The sequence below is a fragment of the Gadus chalcogrammus genome, chromosome 4, assembly GCF_026213295.1.
Source record: "Gadus chalcogrammus isolate NIFS_2021 chromosome 4, NIFS_Gcha_1.0, whole genome shotgun sequence".
Classification (NCBI taxonomy): Eukaryota; Metazoa; Chordata; class Actinopteri; order Gadiformes; family Gadidae; genus Gadus; species Gadus chalcogrammus.
This window is the reverse complement of record NC_079415.1, coordinates 31218647-31234846: the sequence shown is the minus strand read 5'-3', so window position 1 is coordinate 31234846 and position 16200 is coordinate 31218647. Positions and strand designations below refer to the sequence as shown.

Below are 16200 nucleotides of genomic sequence, written 5' to 3'. Positions count from 1 at the left end.
AAAACGACATTGAAAAGTCAATGTATTCCAAACCTCAGAGTCCCTATTTTGATGCTCCAATAGACTCTCTCTCTCTCTCTCTCTCTCTCTCTCTCTCTCTCTCTCCTCTCTCTCTCTCTCTCTCTCTCTCTCTCTCTCTCACTCACTCACTCACTCACTCACTCACTCACTCACTCACTCACTCACACTCTCTCTCTCTCTCTCTCTCTCTCTCTCTCTCTCTCTCTGTCTCCTTCCTCCCATCGCTGCCCCTATTTCTATCTATCTCTCTTTCTATCTCTCTTACTCTGTCTCTCTCTCACTCACCCGGTCTCTCCATCTCCATGTCTCCGGCGGCTCCTCACAGACGTTGCTATGCTGCCGTTGAAAACAGAACTATGTCAGTTGGCTGACGAGGAGAGAGAGAGAGAGAGAGGGAGAGAGTAAGGGAGAGGAGAAGAGAGCAATAAGACATCAGAAAGAATTCATTCAGTGATTTTCTCTCCCGGCCCTCGTTGCCCTGTTGTTTCTCTGTGTTTATTCGGGCCAATCGTGTGGACTCGTACAGTCTTTGATAACACGTTTTTCCACAGACTAAAAACCCTTATTCTTGCAGCTAATTCTTCCACTGTTGCTAAGGTGTGTTGGAGATACATATCTGCTAACATTAATTGTCTGATGCCATGTTACTACGATTATACAGTTATGAAACGCATTTGGTTAAAATCTGAAATATTTTTTCAAGTTTTAGTCGAATTGTGGTTTGATTTGCAATTTACTGTCGTTGAACTTGACCTTTGGTCCAGTTGAGTGACATTCCTCGCCTGCTCCAGGCTTTTGTGCACATAGGGACATCTTAGTTTCAATTTGTTACATTTCCGAGGTCAAATAATAAAGTAATAAAGTATAAATTAGTGCTATTGTTTTGACGCTAGGTTTGCTGTGCTATGGAATCTATATATATACATATTTCCATACACACTTATTGGTCAAACTGAATCCTAATTCCTAATAATCCTAATTCCGGTATGCAAAACACAGTTCACTAAGAGCTCACTATACGACAACATACTATAATATTATACTGCAATATTATATAGTATACAGTGTACTATACTTCCCTGTATGCACGACGGGACGGACATCAAAACAATGAGCTCTGATAACAAAACACCAACTTTAACATTGTAACAATCAATGGCTCCCTTCTCTAATTTATGTGTGTCCCATTTCCCTTCAGTCAGTTCGGAGGGGGGAAGGCGGGGGTTGCTGTTTGGTGTGAATGACTTCAAACAACAAGGAGATTAAAAATAGCACGCTCGCTCCCCGTGTGAGCGACACAGATCCTCTCGGCCAATTAAAAGGATGAGAGCGAGTGAGGGACGTAGCGGGAGTGATGGTGGGAGTGAGGTGCATGCTTCTTGAGTCAAGAGGTCCCGGGTTCGATTCCACGGTGTCTGAGTTCGGCATGTCTGACCGCTACCTGCTCAGTGGCCACAGATTAGTTTGTATATCAACTACTCTCTAAGTCCGAACTCTTGCGTATGTTTCCCAGATTGATTGTTTATCGCCAGGGGTGTACAGGAAAATCAATTAAAAATAAACCACATTTTTTCTTGTCACCTCACATCCGACCAGGCGTTTCCTGAGCGGAGGTATGATCACGTGACACCTCCAATTACGAACAATGCTCATAATGCATTTGGAATATGAATATGTGCTTGTTTAGTTGCCTGATATTACAAGAACTACATTGGCTATGAATGGATCAGACAACCCAGGAAGTGCTTTCATAGTCAAGGATCAGCGAAGACAAAAAAAAAGTCAATCATTGAACATATTCTCAGAGGTAGGAACACCATCACATACTGTACACATCTATCTGTATTAACCTATATATATATTTATATTAGTGGTGGGCATATATATATTTTTTTAATCTAGATTAATTCCAAAATTAATCTAGATTAAAATGGCAAACGGGAAAAGATCTGTTTGTTTACCTTGACAGCGGTCAATTATACTGGGCAATGTTGAATTATCAAATATAATTCACCGCCGGAAGTTGTGAAGTGCCCATGCAAGTGAACGGAGCATAAACAAAAATAATTGACAGCTGAACGTTGGGAAGGCCCATGCAAGTGAATGGAGCAGTCTACAGCATTGAGAAGAGCCGTGTAATAATCCATAATAATGTAAGGTTTAGAAGTTAAATATTTGAAAGTTGTAGAATAAATTAATATAATTTATATTGGAGTTACTTTGCTAGAAATGTACTTAGTCAGTTAATCATTTACATATTTTTGTTACACAATTATTATAGCGTTAGGGTTAACCCTTACCCTGACCCACTAGCCTTCGTCCCTATGCTAAAAATGCCCATCACTTCATTAATTAATGGTAATTGAATGTATCCTTGTTTTCAAGAATTACCTAATTCTCTTTGATATCGTTTTTTCTTTGAATTGTTGTGGAGGCAGATAGCGTACGAAACGTGGAGGAACGGCATTTCCCTCACGACCTGCTTCCACAACACAGTTGTTCACCCCCCCACTGTCTCAGCAGCACTTCTGATATTCGCTGCACCCTCCAGTGAGTCAGAAACACAGCCCAGCTGTTGCCGGTCTTCCGGTCGCTTGCCCTTCAATGCCCCAGTGACCTGGGCCTTGACACAGAACTATAGCTCTAGCTAGCTATAGCTGTAGGGGACTAACATTCTATCCTTAGTGGCGTACCCCTGGGATCTCTTCTTGGTCCTCCCGTTATTCCCCGGATGAACGCTTTTCTGAGCATTGGCCTCCGGATACTCTTAAAGACACTGTGGAATTACAATAAACGTGTACTCATTCTGGTTGGCTTATTTCTACGTTTGCCTGTTTGTCAAATCGTTCTAAGCAAATAGTAAACATATTATGTCATCCAAGCCAAATGACAAACCCGATAGCTGAAAAGAGTAGGATCCTCGGATGGCTGTGGATGCTTGTTGTGTGAGTTTGTCCACTCTGTAAACTGCCCTGTCCAGAACACTCTTGGCCAGCCGCTCTGTGGGGCGTTAATTGCCCCCACCTCCAGCCCTCCATTAATTCCCTGTTAATTGAGACAGGCCTCGACATGCCAAACACTTCTACACTTTGATTTTCCTCATTATCGGAAAAAAGAGGCGACTCCGAACCTCACTTTGACCCGAAACCTTGGAATAGAAAAGTGCTGACTCTCTGTCACGATTAGTGTGATGACAGACCCGCTCGGTTTACCTCGGGGCCTCCCTCGTTTACATTATAGAAGGCAGGCCCCGAGGGAGTTTTGTATGATTAATGATCGGGGGAGGGGTCAGGGAGAGGGCGCAGCATAAAGCTTCAGGGTTTGTATTTTATTATACACCCACACAGCTACACCACGATGTGCTTGGATGGCTACTGTTCGTTTTTTGTGTTATTGTGAACTCAACACTGGAGTTAAAGTCTTATTAGACTCTCGCAATATGCTAATTAAAATAAGGCAAACAAAATGCATGAAAAGTAGTTGTTAAAAACTTTCCTCTCTTTTAGAGATTATACAAGTGTCATATTATTCAGTTCCTTATAAAACAAAGAGCTTGTTTAAAATAAACACAAAGCTTAAATGTGTAGTTAACATTTCTAGAAAAGCATTTTCTTTTACAAATTATCGCAGGCCGCATTTTAAAAGCATTAATTAAAAAACAAGTTAATTGTCTACAACTATTGTGTGCTTTTTTGCATTTAGAAGTCTCCTCTGTCCTAGACGCAATATATCGCAAAGGAATTGCAACGACAGAAGTTTAGTATCACCTGCGAACCCTGACCGGAACGTTCAAACCACGCCCAAACTGACTCCAGTGTATCCTGATGTGTCAGTCCTTTCAAACACCTTCACACCTTTTTGTGCACACACTGCATTTCTTTAATCTCCCGGGCGCAATAGCCTTTCAGTAATGATGATAAGATAGTTAATGGGACGAAATAGCTCCCAACAAAATATAGGCCTACCGCTGGTTATTGAGGCATTAAACGGCATTAATGGACGCTAGCCAACATAAGCCTCTGCAATTTGTTCCAGCTTTTCCTGAGGAGTTATTAGCTTGTAGCTTGCGTGCTAAAGCCAATGACTGGATGATAATGGAACACAACAGACAAATTCAGGCACCAATTACAATGTATTTTATTTATTTGATGGTGTCACATGGTAATCTATTGGAAAAGGGTTAAAGATAAACATACAGAGAGATACAGTTTTTTTAAATCTTAACCTAAGCACAAGTTGTGGCAACGTTTCACATTCAAATGTTCTTATTAGCATTGTTTTTTCTTTTTACAACAGGCTCCCTTGGTGTGGCGTCATCCATACACCATAGGTTGGCAACTCGTTTAGATCCATATGTTTTGGACAGATATATTAATTTATTAAAATTACTTTCTAAAAAATTAATCTTGAGTTCATGCATTAAAAATTTTGAAGGAGTTCATTACATACATTTTCTAAAATATTTCGCACAAAAATGTCTCTAACCACGAATTATCATGTATAATAATGAAAAGCAACTTCATCAGAGAAAGTAGACAGGTAGAAAATCTGTGATATGCTTTCAAAGTAATGCAAGGATCTCCTACTCAGGACGATAGTTTTCGGTCGATTTGTTGATTTATTGTCCTAGGGGATACAGTACCCCTATTCAGTTATGAGCTGTGAAGCCCAGCACCGTAAACCAATACGACATTAAGTAGGTTTTACGGCTTACTATAAAACTATGCACGAGTGGCCGGTTACATCTTGGGAATAAATACTCTTCCCCTTGTCCCAAGCAATAACATCACACCACTGCGCTGTCTCTCGCTCGCTCGCAAGAGCCATGAATATGATTTTGTGACCTTCCACCAGGAGATTCGGTCACCAAGGTCAAGTCATCCCCGACTTGGCAGAAAGAGTATCCACACACAGTAAATAATACGATAAAAACGTGTCGCTTTTTTTTTTTGTTGCCTGGAAATGTACAAATTAAGGGGAAACTGACGTCCACCTGAGCCCCCCACTTGAAACCGAGGTGAAAACACATTTCTGTGAATCAGATAAGGAAGGAGGTTTCTGTCCCCACATCTCGTTGTTCCAAATCCAAACACGTCATTTCCAGTGCGAGACATTTCGGGTTTTCCCACCGAAAAAGGAGAGCTGCGGCAACAGTCCGAACAAGATACATTCAGTTCTCAGACGGCCGACTGATCGGAAACAACCGGAATGTACAGTTTGTTTTGTTTGAAAATAAAATCAATGAAAAGTATTCGATCCCGATCGGCGAAAACAACCTGGGCAGGCCAACGTAGTCGATCATTCGTACGATCGGAAGTTACAGTCTCACTTAAAATGCGCTGAAGTAGCATAGTAGTAAAATATCTTTCTCTGTGTACAACCCAGCTTATGTATTTGTCTGTAACACAAGTTTGTAACACACATTTTTGAGCATTTGCGAGGACCCAAATTCACATCTTCACGCAGACAGTGTGGCGGACTGGCACAGTTTATGTTGATAAGAGCCGAACAAGAGTACTATTACTGCCGCAATACTATCACACATTGACCTTTGATCATAATAGCGTACAGTACAGAAATGAATTAATCTAGAGCCACACAGCTTCATCGCACAGTAAATATCTCCTCTGATGAACTGTCTGTGGTTGCTGCTCTCTCTCTCTCTCTCTCTCTCTCTCTCTCTATACATCTATTTATCTGTCTCTCTCATGCACACATACACACAGGCATGCATCGTCTGCTTCATATAGTATACCATCATTGTTTTTCTTATTCATGTGACGCTGTCTCGAGGGACAAACAGAGCATGTTACATTCTGAATTTGGTAAAAACGTTAAAAAAAGAAAACCAAAATGGACGACCATGACTCATTGTCCTCTGCCGTGAAAACAATAACTGATACATTCAGTGTTGGTGTATGTGCTTATCTTTCAACAGACCCACTGCAGGGCTGTTTTGGTCCACGCTCGTTTCAATCCACTTGCATTGCATTGTAGGGTGAACAACATTGAATGGGCATTGGTGTGATTTAACAAGAATGTGATTAATGTGCCTCAGACATGAACAAAGAAAGTCATTTTCTTATACGTGTGGTTATGGTTGAACTCAAGCCATAGTTAGTAGGTTTAATTAGCATCACTATGGTTTATTTTTTGAGCTAAAGAGTCCGACGTTTACAATTGAAGAGTCAGTGAGCCAGACAATCACAGAATGAATATGCAATGCTGTCCTTATTATTATTTTTTGTCTTTTCATTTTTGGTTGTTCACACTGAATATATTTATATATGTAAATGTATGTACACAATTATGTACTTTTATGTACAATTAATGCCTATCTTCCCTCCACTATGCACATCCGAGATACAGAAACCAGACAATCTTTTCCGGAGAGTTGAGAAACAATAGAAAGTTACTTTTTTTTTTTTCTTACAATTAAACACTTGGCAGGTATAGAAATGAAAAACATAAACCTGGAGACAGTATACAAAAATATTTGAATATTTCTTGCACTGAGCAAATTCTTGGCTCACATCCCTTGGCAGCAAATACTATTTCTTAATGAAAGATATTTTTTCTATAAGAATTTGATGAAAATTGGAAGTCGGAAATAGAGTGCAATTATGTCCTGCTAAATCTTCAAAAAGCTGTATTATGTTTTATTGGATGAGTGAAGCAAACTGCAGTTTCAATCACTTTTTGTGCTTTAGTTTCAAATGATTAAAAAAATGATGTCACAAATTTGAAAAACACCCAATAGCAAAATCCCAAACCTGAGAGACAATCATCCTGAATAGTGGCCAAGATCCTTGACTTTAAATAAACGTTTGGATTAAGACCCTTCGAAAGATCACCCATCATAGCAAATATACTATCAATGCTATACACAAAAAAATACACATAAAAAACCATTCCTTTGAAAAAACAAACTTCTTACCTGCACTTTGAAAGACTATGTAAAACCAAAGGCAGGGAAGTATTAATATTCCAATATGGCTGACCATTGCATGCATTCACTCTGCATAGGGTACCAGTCAAACTTATGCGTTTGATCCATGGCTTTGGCTCTTTTGGAATGTCTGTCCATAATTCATTTTCCATCATTTTCGTTGTTTTTTTTTCATGTGTTTCGTGTTGTCATTATTTCATGAAGAAAACAGAATTCAGAAGTTTTTAGGCTTCTGTTGTTGGTATTTTCTATAGTTTTGCATCTTGCAATTAAAGTATTTTCTGTTTACTCGCTGGCTGTGCATTGCTCTATTCATTAAGAATTGGAATTTGTCAAAATTGCAGGCTGTGATATTAACAAGTCCCAATTACAGTACAAACATCTCAGGAAACAAACAACCGAATAAACAAACAGACAAAGTCGAGAACCCTCTGAAGGATTCTTGAACCGCAAATATATAAAAAGAATATTTAACGACAAGTTGGTCCGGGCGTCAACAACAGTCTTTCCCAGTCTGTTTTGTGTTTCCCAAATCATTACAGTGTGCATTTTCCTCAGCAGTTTAACACAACGAAAGAGAAAAAGAAAGTAAAATAAAAAAATTGAAAAAATCACAACAACAATGCAAACAAACAGACGACAACAAACAAAACAAACACGCTTCAAACAAAAGAATAGAACCCGGCGTAGGGCTCATCTCCGCTCACACGTAGTACAGCCAGTACACCAGGTTGAACAGGGAGAACACCGAGGGGAAGATGATCCGCGACCAGCGGTCGATGGCGTTGACGTCCGTCAGGTCGGGGATCTTGATCTTCAGCTGGGACGACCGCCGGCGCAGGCGGCTGCGCTTGAGCGCGGCGGCGCGGTCCAGGGAGTGGCGGCGGGCGGAGCGCGGGCCCACCCCCCCGCTCTGCTTGCGGTACTGGATGTGCGAGGAGGCGGCGCTGTCCAGCTGCACCATGGACTGAGAGTTCCTGATGTCCGCCACGCTGGTGGTGATCTCGCCGCCCGCCACCTCGTTGTGGATCTCCAGCGTGGTCAGCAGCACGTTGCCGTGGGACTCCGCCTGGGCGGGGACAAGGAGGTGGGGGGCGGGCAGGGTCAGTGCCGGGGCCCGCTCAGTGGTTGGGTGGGGTGTGTGTTCGGTGGTCTGTTCATGTGTCAGATAATTGGTCTGTTCATGTGTCAGTTAATTGGTCTGTTCATGTGGCAGTTTCTTGGTCTGTTCATGTATCAGTTAATTGGTCTGTTCATGTGTCAGTTAATTGGTTCATTCATTGGTCGGTTCATGTGTCAGTTAATTGGTTCATTCATTGGTCTGTTCCTGTGTCAGATAATTGGTCTGTTCATGTGTCAGTTAATTGGTCTGTTCATGTGTCAGTTAATTGGTTTGTTCATGTATCAGTTCATTGGTCTGTTCATGTATCAGTTCATTGGTCTGTTCATGTGTCAGTTCATTGGTTCATTCATCGGTCTGTTCATGTGTCAGTTAATTGGTCCGTTCATGTGTCAGTTAATTGGTCTGTTCATGTATCAGTTCATTGGTCGGTTCATGTGTCAGTTAATTGGTTCATTCATTGGTCTGTTCCTGTGTCAGTTAATTGGTCTGTTCATGTGTCAGTTCATTGGTCTGTTCATGTGTCAGTTCATTGGTCGGTTCATGTGTTAGTTCATTGGTCTGTTCATGTGTTGGTTAATTGGTTAATTAATTGGTCTGTTTCTGTGTCAGTTTATTGGTCTGTTCCTATGTCAGTTAATTCATTAATTCATCATCAACTTTACTCTGATCACTTGAAATGTCTGCGCTGACGGACTTTCAAAAGGACCACGCCAGAGGTCATCTGGACATTGCCGCCTTTCAAAAGAAGGTTCCTCTTGCTCTAATAACTTTCACAACTTTTTTTAACGTTGTGTGTTATGGTGTGGTGTGTTTTGTTGTGGTGTGTTATGGTGTGTTATGGTGTGGTGTGCTATGGTGTGGTGTGTGTGGTGTGGTGTGTTATGTTGTGGTTTGTTATGGTATGGTGTGTTACGGTGTGGTGTGTTATTGTATGGTGTGTTATGGTGTGGTGTGTATGGTGTGTTATGGTGTGGTGTGTTATGGTGTGGTGTGTGTTGTGTGTTATGGTGTGGTGTGTTATGGTGTGGTGTGCGTTGTGTGTTATGGTGTCTGCAGTGGCCCTAGTGCAACGTGCAGCCTATGAGTCTGAGAATGAGATGTCTGGCATGGAGGTGCAGCTCGCCACAGCAGGGGGTTGGGTGAGGGAGAGGGGACAGTGGATGATCATGCACCATGGGGTCAACATTTTAAGAAATGTTGGATTTGTGATGCAGTGCGATGACTCTGGAAGGTTCCACACCGACACGTTTCATAACCACCACATAACGCCCTTCAACGCGGCTAGCTGGATGTCCGGGCTAATGCTACTTGCTCCCTAGAACGCGACAACCTATTGAATACATATATATATATATATATATATATATATATATATATATATATATATATATATATATGTACATATACTATAGTGTGCCGCGTACAGTATAGAACTATATATACAATATACTGGTACTATATAGAATAAATTGTGAAGTGCTTTTACCTAACCAATATTCAGAATGCTATCTAAGCTATCTAAGCTACCTGAACATAGCTAAGCTATGTATATATATATATATATATATATATATATATATATATATATATATATATATATATTTATTCCAAGCATAGCTATCTATATTTTTTCTTTCAAACTGAAGCTGATTTATGCCTGCCTTAAGATTGTCAGATGTGAGGTTAGGATGGATTAATCTTTTCGATTAATCCATCACGGACGGCTGCTCCGAGCTAGTAAGCTTGCTAACTAGCCGATAATCGAGCTAGGTAACTAGCTGATAATCGAGCTAGCTAACACCCTACAATATAATGTTGTGCTTTCAATTAAAAAACAAAACAGTTGAAGGCTTACAAGCCGTTGCGTTGCCTCACCACGCACGTGTGCGTTTTTGTTCGTCGTACACTGTTGGGGGGGGCGTAGGGGAATTAAATCTTTTGTCGTAAATAAACGCAGAAGCTTTCGAAGGCCCGATGAGACAATGCAACCTCTGGGGATTCCCTCCACCGGCGAGAGTGGAGCGCCTTCTAGATGTTTCTGCCAGCGTCTGATCGAGGCTGCGGCCCCGATAGCAGAACACAGCTTTGTTGGGGAAATGGCACGGCTCTAGACGACGGCGAGATCCTTCACACAATGAGGAGAAACAATGGAGAGGCTGAGAACCGCGCACTATTCATAGAGGAACCATGCAGAAAGAGAGAGAGAGGGGCGGGAGGGAGAGGGAGAGAAAGAGAGAGAGGGGGGAGAGAGAGAGAGAGAGAGAGAGAGAGAGAGAGAGAGCAGGAGGGAGAGAGAGAGAGAGAGAGAGGGGGGAGAGAGAGAGAGAGAGAGAGAGAGAGAGAGAGAGAGAGAGAGGAAAAACACGACACATCCATAACAGAATAAATGGACGAGTCTCATGCGTCGACTTCTGCTGTTGTTGAAGATGTGGGTTGGGGGAGGAGGCGGGGGGGGGGGGGGGGTTGACTTTGAAAATGGAGATAAAGTCTGAAAAGATTGAGCATTGAATCTTTCGACCACGACCGTAGCGATGTCGCTATGGAGATGTCGCGACGCATTCCGATGGACGAGGGCAAGCAAGAAACGGAATGACGGACGGAAGACCAAACCTAACCCTGTTTGAGGCAGGGCTCCTCATTTGACACTCACCGAGCGAGAGTGTCGAAGACCTCTAACCTGATTGGACCGTTTTAGGGACACTGCCCGACTACCTGCCTCCTGTTGGGGGGGGGGGGGGGGGGGGGGGGGGGGTTAAATATTCAGCCAATCGAGCTCCAGCATTACTCCAGCAGCAGGAAGAATTTTAGAGATGTTCCGATACCATTTATGTCTCCTTCCCGATACTGATTCCGATTCTTGAGTATCGATACCGGTACCGGAGTGTATACCAATACAGCATCTAGCCTTTAACTACTCACGGCACTTGTTCTATTTGAATGATGACCGGAAAGGAATCAGAAATTTATCGTTATCATTTATAATCTAGAATTATCAACACACCACTTCGCTCAACATCTTTTGTTAACGGGTTTTGCATCGCTGTATCGCTATGGCGTCCAAAAACATGTTGAAGATTGTTTCTGAGAGCCGATTCGCTTCTACGGTTTGTCGGGCATGATAATGCCTCTTCCTCTTTCAAAAGCAATAACTAGAGGTCGGCGATAGCACAACGTGTCGCTGGTAGGGACACGTGCGATGTGTGTTACCGTGGTCTGACCCAAGCAGGCCGCACTAGGCCACAGTGTGTGTGTCCTAAAATCGGGTGTAATAGCGATTCCATAATCGATTATTCAGTACAGTACATTCTGAGAAGATATAAGGACACAGAAAAATACATCACCGACAGTCAAAGCATCGGCCTGAGCATTGCAAGAAATGAAACGACACACCTTTAGTTTCAGATCACTCCTCCTCATCCACCCGTCCATCCAGCGATATGTTCCTCCATAGGATAAGTCTGGGATTCTAGGCTCTGATTGGTCAGAAGGGCTCTCCTTTACATTGTGTTTTGATTAGTCTTAGCTGTTTGCAGGAGTTTGGGGTTAGGGATAGGGTTAGGTTTAGGGTTAGGGTTAACCCTTACCTCCACCCTAACCCTTACCATAACCAATTGGAGGAAAGCCCTTCTGACCAATCCGAGGTAAGAATCCCAGACTTATCCTACGGGAAAAAAGATCGCGTCCATCCAGTACTTCATCCAATCAGCCGCCAGCCCCCCCCCAACCCCCGCCCGCCCGTCCGCCCGCCACTCACCCGGGCCGAGTCGTACTGCGCCGCCCGCTCGTTGTTGGCCTTCTCCGCCTTCTCCGCCAGCTTCTTCTGCATCTGCGGCCCGCGGCCGAAGAAGATGTAGTTGACGAAGGCGTACTCCAGCAGGGCGAGGAAGACCATGACGAAGCACCCCATCAGGTACATGTCGATGGCCTTCACGTACGGGATCTTGGGGAGCGTCTCCCTCAGGTGGGTGTTGATGGTCGTCATGGTGAGCACCGTGGTGATGCCTGGAGGGAGAACGGGTTTTCACTAGAGATGTTCCGATATTTTTTTTTTTCCTTCCCGATACCCATGCCTGAACATGAGCATCGATACCGATACCGAGTATATACCGATACAGCGTCTAGCATTGTCACTTCTAATAGCACTTTTTCTCATGACGAGTTCTCTTACGTTGACAACAATTGTACAGTCGGTTCACTTACTGTCTACATTATTCTTTCCAAACTACGTCATTATCATTTATAATCTCTATTTTTAATAATACATTTGTATTATTGTAATTACAAAGTGAACCTTTAATATTTGGGCTATTATGCTATGAGGCTAACGATATGCAAAGGATAAAACCTAGACTAGCACACATGCAGTGGCCGGGCAGACAGAGCGCTGGTGCCCTCTCTGTACAGGAGTGTTACTGCAAGGAGGCCATGGCCGTTGGGAGCTGAAGAGTGTTACACACACACACAAATACACACATACACACACACACAAAGGATGACAAACCCTCAACGGAAAACATTACAACGGGAAACACATGATCGAACGCACAAAGCATGTGTATATATTTTATTTTATTACTAACCCTTAATAACATTGATTATCGATCGATTTATTTCTATGATTGTATATTGGTCTGTTTCATCAATAGAAGATGCCGCACCCAGTCGAACAGTAAACCAGTGTTTTTCCCCCACTTGGAGCTGTGGGAACAATGGCTGAGACCTTCCCTTGCCCGGTTGTAAGCCTGGGACTCACTCCATCACTGCTGCTGCTGCTGCAGCTACTGCTGTCAGAGGTGTTACTATGGCAACGCACCAAGGTTCCCTTTGTTGCAGTAATACCTCGGACGTGTGTTAAGTCGGTCGGCTGAAAGAATACCTGGGCTTGTGCGTGTGTAGTGTGTTTGTGTGTGTGTGTGTGTGTGTGTGTGTGTGACAGTGAGGGAGTAATTGAATGTGCGTGTGCAGTGTGTAGTGTGTAGTGTGTTTGCATATATGTGTGTGTGGATAGTGTCTGTGTGTGTGTGAGTGTGTGTATGAGTATGTGTGAGTGCATTGTGCGTGTGTGTGGGTGCGTGTGTGTATGTGTGAGTAAGAGCGATATATGAGGTAACAGCTCAATATACTGTATATATATTATTATATACATACTTTTTGTACAAGCTACCTTTCTTTGTTTTAATTTGACCTCAACCATTAACCAAATAAACAAGGCTGCAACACTGCATGCATTTAATAAATTCTAGGTTTGTGTTTGCTTTTCTGTGTGTTTTTGTGTGTGTCTGTGTGTGTGTTTATGTGTGTGTTTATGTGTTTGTGTGTAGGTGTTTATGTGTGTGTGTTTATGCGAGTGTCTGTGTGTTTATGTATGTGTGTTTATGCGAGTGTGTGTATGTTTATGTGCGTGTGTTTATGTGCTTGCGCGTGTGTGATTATGTGCGTAGCCTCATTGAAATTCAAATGGTCTGGCACAGAACATCCGGCAGTCCCTTTGGGTCTTCGCTCTGAAATAACTCATTAAATAGTGTGTCTGTGTCTGTGTGTCTGTGTGTGTGTGTGTGTGTGTGTGTGTGTGTGTGTGTGTGTGTGTGTGTGTGTGTGTGTGTGTGTGTGTGTGTGTGTGTGTGTGTGTGTGTGTGTGTGGCCCCAAGCTCCAGGTAACCTCACCCGCGGTGGGTCGGTGGGTGAGTCTCCCCCTTGATTGTGTGTGCTATCTCCGTGTGTGTGTGTTACCATGTGTGTGTTACTGTGTGTGTGTGTGTGTGTGTGTGTGTGTGTGTGTGTGTGTGTGTGTGTTGCTGTGTGGAAGTGTTGCTGTGTGTACGTGTCTGTCTCTATACGTGTGTGTGTATGCATGTGTGTGTTGGTATGTCCATGTCTGTGTGCGTCTCTCCCTCTATTTGTTTATATGTGTGCGTGCAGGTTTGTGTGTGCATGCATGTTTGTGTGTGCGTGTGTGTGTTTGCATGTGTGTGTCTGTCTGTGTGCATATATGTTTGTGTGTGTGTGTCTGTGTGTCAATGTGTGTGCGTGCGTGATAGCATGTGTGTGCCTGCGTATACGTGCATGTGTGTGATTGTGTGCGTGTGTGTCTGTGCATGCATGTATGTTTGTGTCTGTGTGTGTACGTGACCGCGTGTGTAGAGGGCACGCTGGGGCGAGCAGCGACCGTAAAACGAACAGCAAACAGAACGTCCGACGGACACGGAATCACAGAGGGGCTTAACCACACCCCCAGCACAGACAAGCCAGGCTATGTGTCCTGCATGATAAATGAAGCACCAGGCACCACATAAACAGGAGCTGCCCCGACACACACACGACCTCTCTGAGACCATAGGGGGGTAAGGAAGCATATAATAGATCTAGGTGCGCTAGATCTATCTTTACTGGTGCATCTGCTGGGGCTAGGGAATAAATTGGGATCTATCAGCAGAGCCACATCCCCCTATACCGTGAGGGTTAAAAGGGTCGTCTGGCAATGTGTGTGTGAGTGTGTGTTTCAGAGTGTAAGAGTGTGCGAGTGTGTGTGTGTAAGGGGTTTGTGCGTGTGTGTGTGTGTGTGTGTGTGTGTGAAGGATACGTGGATGATAAGAGTGTTAAATGTTGTGTGTGTCTTTGTGATGTATGTATTTCCACCTGTGTGCGAGTGTGTGAGAGAGATGTCTGTGTGACAAATGTCTTTGTGTGTATGTGGATGTGTGCCTGTGTGTGTATGTCATAAGTGTGTTAAATGTGTGTGTGTGATAAGTGTGTTCAATGTGTGATGCATGTGTTTCCATCTGTGTGCGACAGTGTGAGGGCGATGTGTGTGATAAGTGTGTGTGTGTGTGCGTGCCTGTATATGTATGTGATCAATGTATGTACGCGCGTGCGTGTGTGTGTTAAAGCCATTTGTGTGTGATAAACGTGTGTGCGCGCGTGTGTGTGTTAGAAACATATGTGTGCGCGCCTACATGAGTGGTGCGTGTGTGAGGGGGATATGTGTGTCTTAAATGTGTGTGCGGGCGTGCGTGTGAGTGTTAGAGCCATACGTGTGAGATAAACATTTGTGTGTGTGCGCGTGCGTGTGTGTCAGAGCCATGCGTGTGCGATAAACGTGTGTGTGTGCGCACGTATGTGTGTGTGTGTGTGTGTGGGTGTTAGAGCCATACGTGTGCGATAAACGTGTGTGTGTTTGTGTGTGCGCGCGCGTGTGTGTGTGTGTGTGTGTTAGAGCCATACGTGTGTGATAAACGTTGTGCCTTTGTGTGTGTGTGTGTGTGAGGCAGTAAGTGGGACCGGGCTACCTAAGGTCAACCCAGCCTGTACTCTGATTCATCACCACATTACACGACCAGCGCACACTCCTCTCCTCCGCGCGCGCGCGTGTGTGTGTGTGTGTGTGTGTGTGTGTGTGTGGGGGTGTGTGTGTGTGCACGTGCATGTCAATTCATCACAGAGTGGAGGAGCGTGTCTCCGCTCTCCCCTGGCTCCTGATTGGTCGCTGGTTTGGATTCTTTCCCTTTCCTACCCGACGACAGCGCTGTTCTTTACGGCGCGTCCCCGGGCGATGTCATCGTTCACGGCGTTCACCTCCACCCGTCCTCCTCCTCCCCCTCCTCCTCCTCATCCTCTTCCTCCTACTCCTCCTCCCCCCTTCCAACCACCACCACCTCCTCCTCCTCCTCCTCCTCCTCCTCCTCCTCCCTCCACCACCCCCCTCCTCCTCCGCCTCCATCAGCCTCCGGTACCCACATAACCTACAACACCATCACCACCACCACCTCCATCCTCCTCACCTCCACCACCAAGGACATAAGCACCACCACACCATTACCATCTCCCCCGCATCCCTAACACCAAACCTCCACCACCACCACCTCCTGCACCACCATCACCTCCACCACCGCCTCCACCATCTAAACCTCATCTACCTCCATTACCACCACCTCCCCCATCCTGTCCATTCCTCCTTGGCTCGTCTCTCTCTCTCCCTCTTTCCATATCTCCACATCTCCATATCCCTCTCTCCTCCCCCCCCCCCCTCTCCTCTCTCCTCTCTCTCTCTCTCTCTCCATCTCTCTCTCTCTCTCATGGTCCTCTCTCTCTCACCTCTCCCTGCCTCTCT

The 16200-nt window shown here is 44.2% G+C and overlaps 1 protein-coding gene across 1 annotated transcript; it reads right to left on the bottom strand.

Annotated features, from left to right (window-relative positions):
• Positions 1-7673: 7673 nt before the first annotated feature.
• On the bottom strand, positions 7674-12161 carry LOC130381010 (gamma-aminobutyric acid receptor subunit beta-3-like). The gene is made up of 4 exons (XM_056588431.1): positions 12158-12161; positions 11848-12095; positions 10738-10812; positions 7674-8039 (listed from the first exon to the last, which is right to left on the bottom strand). The coding sequence occupies exons 1-4, from the start codon at positions 12159-12161 to the stop codon at positions 7674-7676; spliced, it is 693 nt and encodes a 230-aa protein (XP_056444406.1).
• Between the last annotated feature and the right edge of the window lie 4039 nt (positions 12162-16200).